Source organism: Bos taurus, chromosome 12 (assembly GCF_002263795.3).
Source record: "Bos taurus isolate L1 Dominette 01449 registration number 42190680 breed Hereford chromosome 12, ARS-UCD2.0, whole genome shotgun sequence".
NCBI classification, from domain to species: Eukaryota; Metazoa; Chordata; class Mammalia; order Artiodactyla; family Bovidae; genus Bos; species Bos taurus.
Window position 1 is genome coordinate 35,550,984 of NC_037339.1, and position 16,464 is coordinate 35,567,447.

The 16,464-nt window shown below is 39.0% G+C and overlaps 1 protein-coding gene across 8 annotated transcripts in view; it reads left to right on the top strand.

Annotated features, from left to right (window-relative positions):
- Positions 1-16,464, top strand: part of ZDHHC20 (zinc finger DHHC-type palmitoyltransferase 20) — a 59,160-nt gene that overhangs the window by 27,290 nt on the left and 15,406 nt on the right. For 7 of the 8 annotated variants that reach the window (XM_005213801.3, XM_005213804.3, XM_005213803.3 and 4 more), the window contains 5 exons: positions 197-300; positions 4,670-4,790; positions 9,810-9,879; positions 10,931-10,963; positions 11,565-11,685. In XM_005213801.3, coding sequence (XP_005213858.1) covers positions 197-300; positions 4,670-4,790; positions 9,810-9,879; positions 10,931-10,963; positions 11,565-11,685 — 449 coding nt within the window. The remainder of the gene's footprint in view (positions 1-196; positions 301-4,669; positions 4,791-9,809; positions 9,880-10,930; positions 10,964-11,564; positions 11,686-16,464) is intronic. The other variant, XM_010810802.3, reaches the window with a different exon arrangement.

Below are 16,464 nucleotides of genomic sequence, written 5' to 3' on the forward strand. Positions count from 1 at the left end.
AACAGAGTGTTCTTTCATATCTGTAATGTTACATCATGCAGATAAAAGAGTATATATATTTGATGTTTTTAGTATGTTGTAATTAAATATTTTATTGGATTGAGCCTCCTGACTCTAAATACTGTGTTTTAATATGTGATTCTTTTTCCTGTTTTCACCTGGATTCAATGAAATGTTGTTTGTTTTTATTTACCAGGAAAGGCCGTTGTTTACCTTGTGGCTTTCCATCTGTTCTTTGTTATGTTTGTATGGTCCTATTGGATGACAATTTTCACATCTCCCGCTTCCCCCTCCAAAGAGGTAAATTTAATGCTGGTAAATTACCAAATGCTTTCACTGATGATGGGATTGTTTTCCCTGTGTTACCTTTGTTGAAACTCTATTACATGATGCGTTTGTTCTGTTTCCATTCATAAACTGCTCGGTAACTACATTGTGAGTGTGAGTCGTCAGCCTCTCAGATACAGCCCACTGATGTCCTTTGTAAAAGGTCCATGATGGCACTACGGTTTAGCTGTGCCATGCTGTGTTTTTTTAAAGACGTACTTTATGTCACTGGAGTGAAAAATCTTAAGGGACTGAATTGAGTTAGGAAAATAGAGTTTATTTTTAAAAACTCTCTTAACACTTACTCTGTTCTCAGGCCTGAACAAATAAGCTGCAAGTAAATAAAGTGTTTTGATTATGGGACACAAATCGTCTGTGCTGTTGCTTATGACACCTAGTGTGGCTAGTATTTTTTCTACTTGGAGGTTTCACTTGGAAATAACACAAGTATACACGTGTGTGGAATAAAACTGAAGACTGTTGTGTCCCTTTCACCTGATACAGCCAACTGGATTTTCTTCAGTTCAAGTTCAGCACAGGTAGATAGAGAAGAACACACTAGATAGAGAAGGACACGCTGGATGGAGAAGGGCACACTCTCCAGAGTTAGACTTGTCTGAGTTTGATCTTCTGCTCTAACACGTTTTTTAATGAATCCAAGGAAGGTGGAGCCAGCAGTCGTTCCATCCCTGTAGGATGTTTGTGAGGAGTGAATGAGATTCATTCATGGAAAGCTTTCCACGTCGGGCCTGCCTTATGGTTAGCACTCAAATATTAGATGACATAATAATATAGTTACTTCCCTTTGTATTAAATTCATCAGAATGCATTAAAAATTACAGACATAGGTTTAAAGACATCAACTTCCATTTAACTTTTTGTAGAAGATCATCTATGCAGAAACTGTATATACTGTAAATGTATGAATAAATGAGTTTTCGTGAATTGAGCACATGTGAGTAACCAGCACCCAGTTCCAGAAGCAGAACGTGCCTGGCATCCCATGAGCCTCCTGCTTGCATGCCTTCCGTGAACTGTCTCCTTGTGTGTGATTCTTCCATGCTGTTGTACGTAGTTGTGGCTCAATCCTCCATTGTGCTTATGTGACACAGTTTACTTATCTGGCCTCCTGTTGATGGGCATTTGGGTGTAGGATTGCTGTCCATATTCTAGCACACACAAACATGTTGCTCTTTGGGGCAGGTGCCCGCGAGAGTTGCTGGGTTCTGCCTGTACAGTCAGCAGTAGTGGGTGATGCCAAATGGTCATTAGCCCATTGTTTCTATTGGGCACTTTTGTTTTAAGGGATAATGTAAACCATTAATCAAGCTTACTGTTGCTTCAAATATATTCTTCAGGCATTTGCTAATAATTAGTTGGCCCTTAAAGTTAATTACAAACTGCCATCCATACCTTAATCTCTTAAATTTAAAAAGATTACCAGTAATGATGGCTATTGGAAACATATCATGTATAAAACTAAATAGTCTTTACAGGAAACAGAATAAGGAAAACAGTTGGTGTGACTTTTGAGAAGCAGGCTAGTGCAGAGGTGCAAGCTCCGTCTGCCTCCTCCCTCTGGTCTTCTGGCTGTGGGGCCCTGGGGCCGCGGCCCTGGACCTCTGAGCAGTCCTCTGTAAAGTCAGGGTGACAGTCACACACACCTTATTGGATTGTTGTATGGGTTAAATAAATTGATCATGCACACACATGATTGGTAGTGCTTATAGCATATAATTACTGCTATATGTAAAGTGCTTAGAAGAATGCCAAGCACATAGTAAGTGCCATCTAACTGCTACTTTTTCTTTTTTTGGCTGTTGCTTTTACGATATTGCACCCAGGTAGCATTTAGCCCAGCACCTAAGCCTTTCCATCCACTCCCACATCGTTGCCAGGGGTCTGTTCGCTTCCTGGTGATAGTCCCTCAGGAGCTGAAGTCTCACTGACTTAATCTCCACTTCTTCCTGGAAGTCTGTGTTCAAGTAGCATGTTGCCGTCAATATACCATTTTTGCCTCTTTGTTTTTTCCATATGCTGCTGCTTTTGCCAAGATTTTCTTTCCTGCTTTACCTTCCTGGACAGTTCCCTGTTTACCTTTCTAAACCCAATTTAGGTAACTCTTCTTCCAGGAAACATTCATGGACAGCCCCCACCCCTCCTGAGGGAGCTTTGATCACACCTGGTAAAGAATTGCTAATTTGTCATTTGTAATTCTTAACATTCGTAACTGGACTATAGAAATGTATTTTTGAAGGCAAAGGCTATATTTTTATTCATCTTTGAATCCTTGGTACCTGGGACAGTTCCAAGCATACACTTAAATTGAAACATCTGAACACTGTGTTTAAGATAATGACATTTCATAGTTTTAATTCTGTTCAGTAGTATTTAATGAAAAATAGTAATAATTTCAAAGGTCTAAATTCACTTTAAGTTTTATCTTGTTCCATTCCTCATCTAAAATCCTGGTGTCTGTTGATACTTTCATTTGGTTTAAGCTTTTCATAATTCTTAACCATAGTTCGTAAGGAAAAGTAATGATTTTGAGGCCTGCCTAGAAACAGTTAGGCCAGGGAAGTCTGTTCAGATTTTACAAGGAAACTGCAAAATTTGATTAGAGCATCTTTTTTCCAAGTATGTGTTTAACATTATACCATGTGATCTTTCCTGGAGGAGGGAACAGCAACCCAATCCAGTATTCTGGCCTGGAGAATTCCATGGACTGTGTAGTCCATGGGGTTGCAAAGAGTCGGATATGACTGAGCGACTTTCACTTCACTTCATATTGATCTTTATTCTCTGTTTTGAGTGTTTCAGAGATGTATCTTGTCAGGGAAGAACTTTCTAGCAAGTCAGCTCTCTTAAAGGAGAGCGGGCCATCTTATAGAGTAGGGAGGTGTTCTGTACCTGAAAGTGTTTGGGAGGGGATGGATCTCAGAAGTGCCTGGGTGTTTAGATAGGTGACCTCCGGAGTCAGCTTTAAGATGGTGGGTATTTTTTCTGTCCAGTTTGTACGTCCAAGTTCCTTCTTGTCCTTCCTAAGTAATTGGGGGATTGCTTATGCCATTGTGGCTTGGTGGTGGGAGCCAGGCTAGGTGATCTAAAAGGACTCTTCTGTTGCCTTAGCCACTGTGTTTTTTAGTCTAGGTTAGAGGAACAAGTCTGTAAAAGGCAAAAACATCTTTTCACATTAGCGGCATGGAGAGAAACATCCTAGAGCAGAAGTAACTCAAGGGACTTGTGTTTTTCTATCAGCTCTGCCAATAATTATGCAGTTTTAGAAAATTTCCCTAAGATGCATGGGATCACAGATTCCTTCTCCCAAGGGCTCCTAATCTGTGCTGTGCTATCCCGTTTGTAACAGAAGAGGCAGTGCCGTTACTGATGACGAGTCATCGAGGGTGGACAGTTTTGATACTTGAGTTAGCAGGTAGACCAAATACTCAAACTTTAAAAGATGAAGCTCCAGTTAGGACTTCTTAGGCCTTTTCAAGCAAAACCCTGTAAGTAAATAATAATTGAGGAACAGTATTGTATGAAACATGATCAAGAGCATGTCTCAGGCCAGTTTTTATTTTTTAAAAGAAGTCTATGAAATAAACACCAAGAGAAATTTAATAAAAGCTCCTGGTTATATGAGATAGAGTCATGAAGCTGAGGTCCTTGAGATACAGGGATGACATGAAAAGAAGCAATGACACAAGTCCTTTGTAGGAAAATGCTGCCCACCACATGGGAATTAAAACTTGAGAAATAGAAGCTGGAAACAGCCCTACAAAAGAATTGCTCCTTGAGAAAAGGAGACCGTGCTTGCCTTGACAGTCCTTAATAGTTCTGGAGAAAGTTCCCTGATTGGTTAGCGTTTTAAAAACAAAAACAAAGCAGTAAAAGTTGTCCTCAGGAGAAACTTGGCCAGAAAATAGCAGGACCCCTGCCTGTGATTTGCCCACAAGCAAGTGAGTCTTTGAACATGTTCCCAAAGATTCAAAATCTCTTGACACTTTCAAACAGCAAATCTTTTACTAGCACAAAATGTATATTAAGCTCTTTTTTGATGGGGAAAGTTAATTTTTTCTGTAAAAAACAAAGATGCAAAAATATTTAGTTCATGTTCTTCGCCATCATTAGCACGGAGGGCAAATATTTTCACTCTGTCAAAGGCATGTAGTTTTGTTAAAAGGTGCTTGATTTAGCTTCCTAAACAAATTTGAAGAAAAATTTTGCCTTTATAGAAGGAAATATTTGTCTTTTTCTGTTCTGGATAAAACTTGTTTTTCTGAGCATGATAGTTAATAATCACGGGATTGAAAAGAATTGATAGTTATTTCTCCTTCTATAGTTCTGCTTGTCCAATTCTGAGAAGGAACGTTATGAAAAGGAATTCAGCCAAGAAAGACAACAAGAAATTTTGAGAAGAGCAGCAAGGGACTTACCTATCTACACCACATCGGCTTCAAAGAGTAAGAAAAACAAATCTTACACTTTTTTCTCCAAAGAATTTTGAGAATGTGGTCATTTTTGCCAAAATATCTTTGCATGATTTGACTACTAAGTAGGTATTGTGGTTGTCACAAATGGCGTCTGCAGAAACAAGACTTTTCTGTGTTCTGTATCTTACATGGTATTTCAGATACAGGTGTGTACCTTTATGTGAAATACAGGTCTTTATCTCAGGTAAACCTGTCTCAGGTGTTTGAGATAGATTTACCTGAGATACAGGTATTTCAGATACAAAGTCTACTTTGATACAGACTTTTTATGTGGTTCACTTTAATGTTGATCTCTTTTGTTCTGCATTTTTTTTCTAGCTCATCCTTCATGGCTAAAAATTTCATTTACAATTTCTAGTAAACTGTCATTTGGAAATCCTGGTTTGAATTTGAATATTTTGTGTCATCCCTGAGTAATATTTAAAAAATCAAGAATGTGCTAACCTAGAATGGGGAGAAATAAAAGCCACAGAAGGGAAGAAGCTCATTAAGGTTGTAAAGCTACCCCTCAGAGGGCCATACTTGGAAGTCCACTGTCTGCTCTGAAGCCGTGGGTGCTTCTGCTCTTCCGACACTTGGGCCTGTGAGGGGGACAGGTCTGTGAGTTGCCCAACTGGTTATTTAATTGTAGGAAGTTGTTTAAAATTATGTATTCTATATCTCATTAATTCATTCAAATACCAGATAATGTTGACAGCTGACAGTCCAATCTAAGTCCCTTACACATATGAGCTCATCTGAGCTTCACTCCACCCCTGTGGGGAGACGCTATCGTGTCCACTTTACAGATGAGGAAACAGAGGTGAAGTAACTTGGTAAAGGTCACACAGACAGTGTGGGGAAAGGTGTCCTGCCTCTGAAACCCACTATGCTGCTCAACTCCAAGGGGAAATAGAGCTTTTTCCTTTGTGTAGTTCTGTACATATGCTGACTTAAGAAAATTTAAAATTTGTGCTAGATTTTAGGAGGGGATATTTGGCCAATATTTAAGTTTTCACACGTTTAATACAGGCATCCTTTGGAGAATACTGTGGGTTCAGCTCCAGACACTGCAGTAAGGCGAGTCTTACAGTAACGCGGGACACATGAGCTGTTTGGTTGCCCAGTGCGTGTGAGTTATGCTTACACTGTAAGGCAGCCTATCAACTGTGCAATTGCGCAATGTCAGAAAAGCACATACATACCTTAATTTTAAAATACTTTATTGCTAAAAATGCTAACCATCATCTGCGCCTTCAGCAAGTCGTAGTAGTAATATCAAAGGTCATTGATCACAGGTCACCATAACAAATATAATAATCATAAAGTTTGAAATACTATGAGAATTACCAAAATGTGACACACAGATACAAAGTGAGCAAATGCTGTTGGGAAAATGGCACCAGTCGAGTTGCTCAGTGCAGGGTCCCCAAAGGCTGCGTGTGAAGAAACGCAGTGTCTATGATGCACAATGAAACCAGGTGTGCCTGGACTGTCCTTTTGCACAACCAGTATAGCACTGTGTAGAATGAAACCATGGATTTCAGATCAAACCCCAGCTCTTTAGTTACTAGTGCCACGAGAATCACTTAGACTTTTCTAAGCCCGGTTTCCTCATTTTAAAATGAGAACGCCAGCACCTAAATCTCCAGAGGTATTTGTAAATGAGACAAGCACTGAGTGTAGATCTTGGTGTATAGAAATACACTTTCAGTACATAAAAGCTAATTTAAAATAATCCTTCTTATGTTTAACTATAAAATGTCTAGTTCACAGCAGTTGTTAGTAGTTGTAGTTACATAGATTAGACTTTTTTTTTTGTACATGCCGGGAGGCATGCAGGATCTTAGTTCCATGACCAGAGATCAAACCCGTGTCCCCTGCCATCCTGAAATAAAAGCTCAGAGTCCTAACCTCTGGACTGCCAGCAAATTCCCTAGATGTTTTTAACCCCAAGACCAAGATTCTAGAGGATTTATGAAGCTCTGAGATTATATACAGAATTTTAGATACTTCCTCAAGTAGCCTGTTCATAACAAGATCTGATTTTCAGAGCAGTAACTCCAAAGAGTTGAAAGCCATTAAGGTAAAATCTTTACCTGTAAATCTTTATTACTCTTCATTCATTATAATGGCTTTCTACTAATCTGAATAAAACCCTTCATCTGTTGACTATTATACCAGAATTATGCTGGGCACTTTATGGTGATCATTTACCCCTCAGAGCCACCCTGGGACAGCACCGTGCTTGTCCCTGTGTTAGAGATGAAGGGGTGACACAGGTGAGGTCCCTAAAGTCCCTGAGTGGCAAGGTCTGGGATTCACACCTTATCTTCTGACTGCAGACAGTCTCTGCCCTTGAGCACTGTTTTATACTGCATTTCTACTGCTTAGAATCCCAAACCTTGGGTTTTTCCTTTTTATGGAAATAATACCATACATCCTTTAAAAAGCAAAATATAGAACCACACATTATATGAAGTGGACCTTTCCTAGACCAGAGATAGTGAACGTGATGGAGCTGCCTGCACAGCGAGGGTGGCGACTTTCGCTAAATTCCTTCCTGTGCTATTTGAACCATGTGCTTAACAGAAGCAGAACCATGTGGACGTCTTATCTATTAAGGAAACAAAAACGAGGCTTCCTAAAACTCCCCTGTCCACGGTCTGGATATGGCCAGTGTTTCTCTCTGGCTCGTCCTGCACCGTTACCCGGGTCAGCTCTACTAAAACTCTGCTTCCTGCACTGTTCCCTGGGTCAGCTCTACTAAAATTCTTCCCCACTTTTTATTTTTACGTCTTTTTGTCTGCCTCGAATGATTGTTTTCTCTTCTCTAAATCTGTCAGTACTTTAAAATTTTAATTCGCTGTCTACCTCTTCAGCCGTTTCTGTTCACGTGAAAAAAAGTGAGTTTTACAGTCTTCTCCAAACTTCTCAGCTTCTTACCTTGTTGATCCCAGCTTGCTGTCTAGTGGTTGTCTCTGTTGTCCTACGACCTGACTCGGTCCTGCAGCTCTGACAGCTGGAGCTCCACCTGTCGTCCTAATACAGTGAGCACCTTGCCCCAGGCACTCAGTAGGCATTTGTGGGGTGAAGCTGTTCCTGGGTGTGTTCTCTGTAATGCCTGCTTATATATACACTTGAAAAATCTCCCTTTTCTCCTCTTCAGTAGTTTTCCCATTCTAGAAAATCCCATGGATGGAGGAGCCTGGTAGGCTGCAGTCTATGGGGTCACTAAGAGTCAGACAGGACTGAGCGACTTCACTTTCACTTTTTCACTTTCATGCATTGGAGAAGGAAATGGCAACCCACTCCAGTGTTCTTGCCTGGAGAATCCCAGGGACGGAGGAGCCTGCTGTCTATGGGGTCGCACAGAGCCGGACACAACTGAAGCGACTTAGCAACAGCAGAGCTTCACTTCATATTTTATCAGAAATAATATTATCATAACAATAATAATTGCTTTACTGAGAATTTGATAAGTTCCAGAAGACTTTTTTTTTTAATTTGCACAATAGTCCACTACACTTGATATTATTTGCACTTAACAAAAGCAGAAATTGAGTCTTTTAGCAAGTAAGTTACTATCAAGGTCACAAGGGAGTAAGTGGGAGAGAACCAGTGTGAATCATGGTAGCTGAGTCCGGCTGCCTCTGGACTTGGGGCTGCCCTGCCCATGCTCAGCTGTCCGCAGGCCTCTCCCTCTGGTGTCATCATTCTTGTCTTTTATGAGACTTTCATAGAGATCACTGACCTTTGTCTTTCCTTGGCCCTGTTTGCTCCTAATAATCTTGCTGCTTAAAAATTTCCAGCCAGTTTCTTCCTTCTGCTTGCAGGTGTACTTCAAAGTACATCTCCTCTTAAAAACAGCAACAGAGGTTAGGTTCTGATGTGTTCCAACTGTGACTCTGTTTTCTCTTCTCCATAATTGCAGGTCTCCTTGTAACTTGTCTGCACACTGGCCTCTTTTCCTTTCCAGCAGGTTCCAGGCAGCTGGCTTTCATTCTTCCTAACCAAGCTTTGTGGCTTTTTGTCAGTCTAGCTGCTTAAAAAACTTTCTTCTTTGTGCTTTTCTGTTCTAGTTGTTTTTGCATTCTTAAATGTTTATTCTTCCTCCTACACTTTTTAACCCTGCCTCACAAGGTGCTTTTGTCCCATTCTTTTCATATAGTTCCTTCAGCTGTTCTCAGCCATGGGATTCTGACACCACAATATTGTGGTATTTAGTTTACTGCGTCTCAGATAATTTGTTTTCTGAATAGTTTTCAGGGCTGAGTTAAACCTTTTTTTCATATGAGTTAGCAGACTCAAGGCTGTGGTCACCCTAGTGCTCACTTGTCAGGCGGCAGGGGATGGCAGCTGCACTCGGGGCCACACATTTACCATGTCTCCGAGTGAGGGTTTCAGAAGGGCACTGCCCAGCCCTCCCCCAGGGCCCCTGGAGACTGTCAGTGCTTGCATTCACCTTGGCATGTGTGCCCACTCGAGCTCCATTCTTGTACTTCCTCCAGCTTCCAAAGGGCAGTGGTTCCTGAGTGACCTGTTGTCCAAATTCAAGCCAGACAAAACCTAACACCTTGGGGTGTTAGGAGGGAAGTCTGTCGTGTTCAACTGTATATTCTCAGCATGAAGCAGTGTCTGTCTCAGAACAGAGACTCTGAATGCTTGTTGAAGAGCAAGAAAAACAACATAACCTTCCTCCCATACCCACCCCCTCACCCCATCAAGCTCATTTCTGTCACTGGCAACATTATCCTTCTGGCAAAACACCCTGGAAACTGCAGTTTTTCTGATTGCTATGTTTACTTCAGTTTTTCTGTCTATTCAGTCATCTAAGACTCTTCAAAAATCTTCTCAAAAAGTCTGTTTAGTTATTGGTATTATTTTAAAATTGTCAGTTGTCAGTTTCCCAGAGTTGTTTATAAAAAATGAAAGCAAATTTTATAGTTGTATTAACTCACCTCTAAAACATATATCCTTCAACAACTTCCTTTTAATTCTTAAATGTAGCCGTCAGATATTGTGAAAGATGTCAGCTGATTAAGCCGGACCGTGCGCATCACTGCTCAGCATGTGACATGTAAGTGCTCCTTGTTGGCTGTCACTCAACCCAGGACCGGAACTGGTGTGGGGAGGACAGGGGGAGAAACTTGCCCAGGACACTGCCTTGGCTCCTGGTACTGCTCTGTATGCAGAGCTGACAGGAATCCATACACAAGCCAGAACACTCGCTGCAGTCACCTCAGATGACAGTTCCTGCACCACTTGGATCTTTAAGTATGTGTACTACTTCTGCTTATATTTAAATGTAATAGATGAGCAAGTAAGTAATACCCCCATGAGAAAGACAAACTATTTCCTGAGTTAAAAAGACCATGACAGTTTTCTTGCTTTTATTATTAATGTTGGTATTAAAACCTAACAGACCACAAAAATATTACTTTCAGTTACCACCTGTGAAGTTATTCCCCCTAAAATGTGAAAGATTTTATCTCTTACGCTCTTGTGAGAAGGTGGTGTGTTGAAAGAAAGATTCTTAGTGTGGGAATCCCAGTGAGTCCTTGAACTTCAGTGAGGCAGGCCATTTGATTTTACTTATTGTCTAACTTTATGCAAATATACATTGCATATACTGATGGAGGGACAAATGTGGGGATTTTTTTTTCTGATTATAAAATACAGTGGTTTCTATACATGGGATAGAATTGTAATAAATCTGTGGGAAGATGGACTACCTACAAACCCATTCATTGAACACTGTTTGTTTCCAAAGTTGCGTTTTTATGACTTGCACATGTTTAAAATAATTTTCCCTTTTGTCTTCCTCAGCTGACTCTGTAAACTACATCAGCTACTGTTCCAAGTGCTATATGCATCTTATCTGTGTATTACTACAGTGTTGCTTGATGTAGTTCAAGGCAGCTGGCCATGTTCAGCTCAATTCTCAGTATGAAAAATCACTGCCTCTTACCTATGTGAAATAACAGAAATTATCTCTAACCTAATTCTACTGGGTTGGTTTTCCTAAGATGTGAAAGGGAAAATTTTAAGTCCCTTAAAAAAAACGGAAATCAAATTAGAATTAGTGGAATTTTTCTATATGGATTTTCTTCTGCTCGTTTGTTTCTTAGGTGTATTCTTAAGATGGACCATCACTGTCCTTGGTACGTATGAAACACAAAGGAGATGACATGAGGTGGGGAAGTGGGAAGGAGGGTATTTATTTAGAGTGATTGATCTCAGTGGTCCTAAATTTTGAAGGCCAATTTAATTACTCATAGATACCAAGACTGATGTAGTTTTATGTTTCTGTTTACATGTTTTTCTTTAAAATATATTCTGGTGTTATTAACCCAAAAAATTGTATAAGAATTAACATTGAAATTCCAAATTCTTACAGAATTAATTTAAAACACACATCCACAATTAAGACACTGCCCCTTTCTTCTCAAATGAACCATTTATAGTTATAATGATTTTATGGGTTTTGATATGTCCTATTTGTTTTCATCATGATTTAAAAAAAAAAAACAAAAACAAATTTACCACCTTGGCCATTTTTAAGTGTACAAGTTCAGCAGTGTTAAGCATGTTCGCATTGCTTTGCAACCAGTGTCCAGAGCTGTTTCATCTTGCAGAACTGATACTCTGTCCCCATTAAAGAGCTCCCTGCTCCCCTCCCGAAAGTCCCTGGCAGACACCATTCTAGTTTTGTTTCTCTGAGTTTGTCTTGTTTTTACAATGTGATTTTGTTTATTCTTCTAGGGTGAATAACTGTGTGGGATTTTCTAATTACAAATTCTTCCTGCTCTTTTTATTCTACTCTCTGTTATATTGCCTTTTCGTGGCTACAACAGTTTTACAGTACTTCATAAAATTTTGGACGGTAAGTCTTTTTTCTATCTTAAAACATGTATTTAAGATTTTTAAGATGGTATTTCATAAATAATTCTTTCATTCTGTATTATAAGTAGACAATACTTAATTGTACTAGTTAGAATTTATAATGGCTCAGAAGACAAATGGGGTTAAAATTTCCCTTCCTATATACATGTTTATTTGTGAATAAATGAGTATTACACAGAACATAGTTTCTTTTAGTAATTCAGACTGCTTTCAACCATACTGTCTTAACAATGGGCTATCAATTTTAGGGAAGTAGTTCCTTTCTTTGAGTTGATGAGACTTACTGAAGTTTTTACAGTAATAAAATTGAAACTCCCAGCCTCAGATAACCATTAATCTGTTTCCTGTGTCTATAGATATTAATCATTTTCCTATTGTGAGAGGCAAATGTTTTCCCATTTTAATTGATGTCTTATAACTCCATTTTGTTTTTACTAAATCAGTTTTATATTTTTAAAGTAGTACTTTTTAATTATGATTTCTGGCTTTATTCTAGTCACTGTAAATTTATACAAATATTCATCCAACTTTTCTTCTAGCATTTTTTTTCCCCTTCATATAAGTCTTTGATTTTGAAGGTGGGGGTTATTGTGGTTAAAAGGTGCTTTTGTATTTACTCTTCTTAAAAACCCTATGAAGGTATTTTAAAATGTAGGTTTTATTTTTATTCAGGTGTGGTGAAACTGACAGATCAGGAAGTGATAACCTTTGAAAAGATAGCTTGTTACTCACAGTTCCAAGGGAGGGTTCCCCCAACACTACTCAGGCCCTCATGGGGAAGAACCAGAGTCGCTCAGGAAGTCGAAGGCACGAGGGCCAGAGCCTTCACTAGTGTCCATGGGAGAGGCACAGTGAGGTAGGGTGAGTGCACATAGGGTTAGCTAGTTTGAGTAACCTGAGTGGTCTCTGGGGCTCCAGGCAGTCCCTTGTTTGCTGTGAGTAGGGCTGGGTAGTACTACCCACTGGACTGTGAGAGCCAAGTAACCGGAGGTGTTTTGGAGTGTGGGCTCTGGACCAATTAGTTTGTATATAGTTTGAGAAGTACATTCCTTGCTGTCTCTTTAAGAAACGGATAGCCCTGGGAGAGGCACTCTCTCCCCAGTCAGCTAGAATCCAGATGCTCGAGGCACTGAGGCTGAAGAGAAGAAGAAAATATAGTTAATGCAGAAGGAGCTCTTATTTTTCCAGCTTTCAGAGTTGTAAACTGAGGTTGGAGAAGTTAGGTAAATAAAGTGAAGGTTGAATCAGTGCCAGATGAATGAAGTCCAAATTACAGAATGTTACATTTCTTTATCAGAAACTTCAGCAGTGTTTGCATGTAATGATTTGTTAATGAAAAAGTAAATATTGTCAAACTTTTTAAGATTCATGATGAGTAAGGAAAGACTAATAACTTAAGTCTGCTTTTCTCTTCATTCTTCAACAGTTACTATGTGCCAAGCACATATGTTCTAGGCACTTTGGATATATCAATGTACAAAGCAGACAAAGAATTCTGCCTTTGTAGAACTTACTTTTGAGAAGGACTAAACAAACAGTAACCATAGTAAATAAGGAAATTGTGTTGTATATTGGAAACTAAATGCTATGGGAAAAAAAGTAGATCAGAGTAAAGGACTTAGCAAGTGTGCGGGGCAGGTGGGTATAATGGGCAAGTTACAGTACTAAAAAGATTGATCACGGTAGACCTCAGTAAGAAGATTAGATTTGAGTGAGACTTGAAGGAAGTTAGTGGATATCCAAGAGAAGATTATTTGTGCACCCAACAAATGAGCACCTAAATATATAAAGTAAATATTAACAGAAGTAAAGGGAGAAATAAGAGAGCAAGACAGTAGACAGAAATAAAAGGTGAAAGTAAAGGGAGAAATAGCAAGATCACAGTAAGGGCCTTTGATCAGTGGATGGATCATCTAGACAAAAATGAAATAAAGAAGTATTAGACTTAAATGACACTTTAGTCCAGAGGGACTTAATGGACAGAGCACTCCATCCACAAGCAGCAGAATACACGTTCTTCTCAAGTGCACGTGGAACATCCTCTGCAATAGGTCACAAAACGTGTCTTGTCATTTTAGGAATATTGAAATGATAGCAAGCATCTTTTCTAACCACAATGGTATGAAACTGGAGATCAATTTTAAGAAAAATAAACTGGAAGATTCACACATATTTAGATTAAACAACATGCAGCTGAACAGCCATTTGGTTAAAGAAGGAATCAAAAACTATTGAGACAAATGAAAATGGAAATACAACATAAAAAAAGTCCTGGGATGCAGCAGAAGCAGTTCTAAGAGGGAACTTCATAGAGATAAACCTATGTTAAGAAGTAAGAAAGGATCTCAAATAACCTAACTTTACACCTCAAGGAACTAGAAAAAGAACAAAGCTACAAGTTCATAGAAGGGAGGAAATAACAAAGATCAGAGTGAAAATAAGTGAAATAGAAATTAAATAGGTAACTAAAACTAAGAGCTGGATTTCTTAAAGAATAGAGAGACCTTCAGCTGGTCTCACCAAGAAGAAAAAGAAAGAGGGGACTCGAAAGAGGAGACATTACAGCTGATAAATACAAAGGGTCAAAGGGACTTCTCTGAACAATTACATGCCAAATAATTGGACAACCCAGAAGAAATGGATAAATTCCTAGAAATGGACAACCTATGAAGACCAAATCATGAAGGAAGAGAAAATCTGAACAGACTGATTAATAGTAAAGAGATTGACTAATCAAAACCTCCAAAAGTCCAGGACCTGTGGCTTCACAGGTGAACAGCCTACACTGATCCAACTCACACTCTTTCCGAAAGTAGACAGGAGAACACTTCCAGGCTCATTTTATAAGGTCAATATTATCCTAACACCAAAACCAGATGAGGTCACCACAAGAAAATTGCAGGCCAAAATGCCCATTGAACATAGATTTTTAAAAATCCTCAATAAAATATTAACAAGCCAGATTCAACAATACATTAAAAGGACCACACACACCTTGATCAAGTAAGATTTATTCCGGGGATGCAAGGACGGCTCAGCATCTGTAGAGCAGTATGTGTGATACACCCCATTAACAAAATGAAGGATAAAAATTATATAATCATCTCAATAGATACAGAAAAAGCATTTGACAAAATTCAACATCCACTTATGGTAAAAACTGTCAACAAAATTAGTATAGCGGGGACGTACCTCAGTTTAATGCCATATATTGACAAGCCTACAGTTGACATCATACTCGGTGGTGAAAAGCTGACAGCTTTCCTTTCATATCAGGAACTAGACCAGGACACTCACTCTTGCCACTTTTATTCAACGTAGTATGGAAGGTCTTAGCCAGAGCAGTTAGTCAAGAAAAAGAAATGCATCCAGATATGAAAGGAAGAAGTAAAGCTGTGTCTGTGTGCAGAGGACATATTATGTTAGAAAATCCTAAAGACTCTACCAAAAAAAGAAACCTGTTAGCTAATAAGCAAGTTCACTGAAGTCGTATGATACAAAACCAATGTACAAAAATCAGTTGCATCTCTGTATACTAATAACAAATTTTTAGAAAGAGAAGTTAAGGAAACAGTCCCATTTACAATTGCATCAGAAAGAATAAAATACCTTGGAATACCTTTAACCAAAAAGATGAAAGATCTATACACTGGAAAGTATTAGCCAGTGAGGACAACAACTGAAGAAGACCCAAATAAATGGAAAAATAATCTGTGCTCATGGATTGGAAGAATTAATAGTGTTTATTTTTTAATATTATTTAAAATATTAATACTATATATAAATACTACCCAAAGTAATCTGCAAACTCATTGCAATCCCCATTAAAATTCCAGTAACGTTTTTCCAGAAGTAGGACAACCCTAAAAGTTGTATGGAACCACAAAAGGCTGCAAATGACAAAAACAGTCTTGAAAAAGAACAAAAGTAGAGGTATTTCGCTTCCTATATTACACATCTGTAGTAATCAAAGCAGTATATTATTGGCATAAGAACAGACACATAGATCAGTGGAACAGAATAAGAGCCCTGAAATCAACCCAAGCATCAATTAATTTATGACAGGGAGCCAAGAATATACAATGGGAAAAAGACAGTCTGTTCAGTAAATGGTGTTGGGAGACCTGTACAGCCACATGTGGAATAATGAAACTGAGCATCAGTCCTCCATCATGGACAAAAGTCAGCTCCTAAAGACTTGAACGTGAGAGCTGAAATTGTAAATCTAGAAGACACGGGGGCGAGCTCCTTGACATCAGCCTTGGCAGTGACTTGTGTGGATTTGACACCAAACATAAAAGCCACAAAAGGAAAGAAAACTCAACAAGTGAGACCACATCAAACTGAAAGCTTCTGTATAGAAAAGGAAACTATCAACAAAATAAAAAGCCTACTGGATGGAAGAAAATATTTGCAAATTATGTATCTGATAAGGGGTAATATCCAAAATGTATAAAGAACTCACAGCTTGATAGCAAGAACAAGACAAAACAGCCAGATTTAAATGGTCAGAGGGTCTGAATAGACCTTTCTCCAATGAAGACATACAGATATTCAACAAATGCAAGAAAAGATGCTTAGGATTACTAATCATCAGGGAGATGCAAGTCAAAACCACAGCAGTGGGATTTCCCTGTGGGTTGCAGTAGCTAAGACTCCACACTTCGAATGCAAGGGGCCCGGGTTTGATCCCTGGTCAGGAAACTAGGTCCCACATTCTTCAGCGAAGAGTTCACATGTCACAACTAAAGATCCTGCG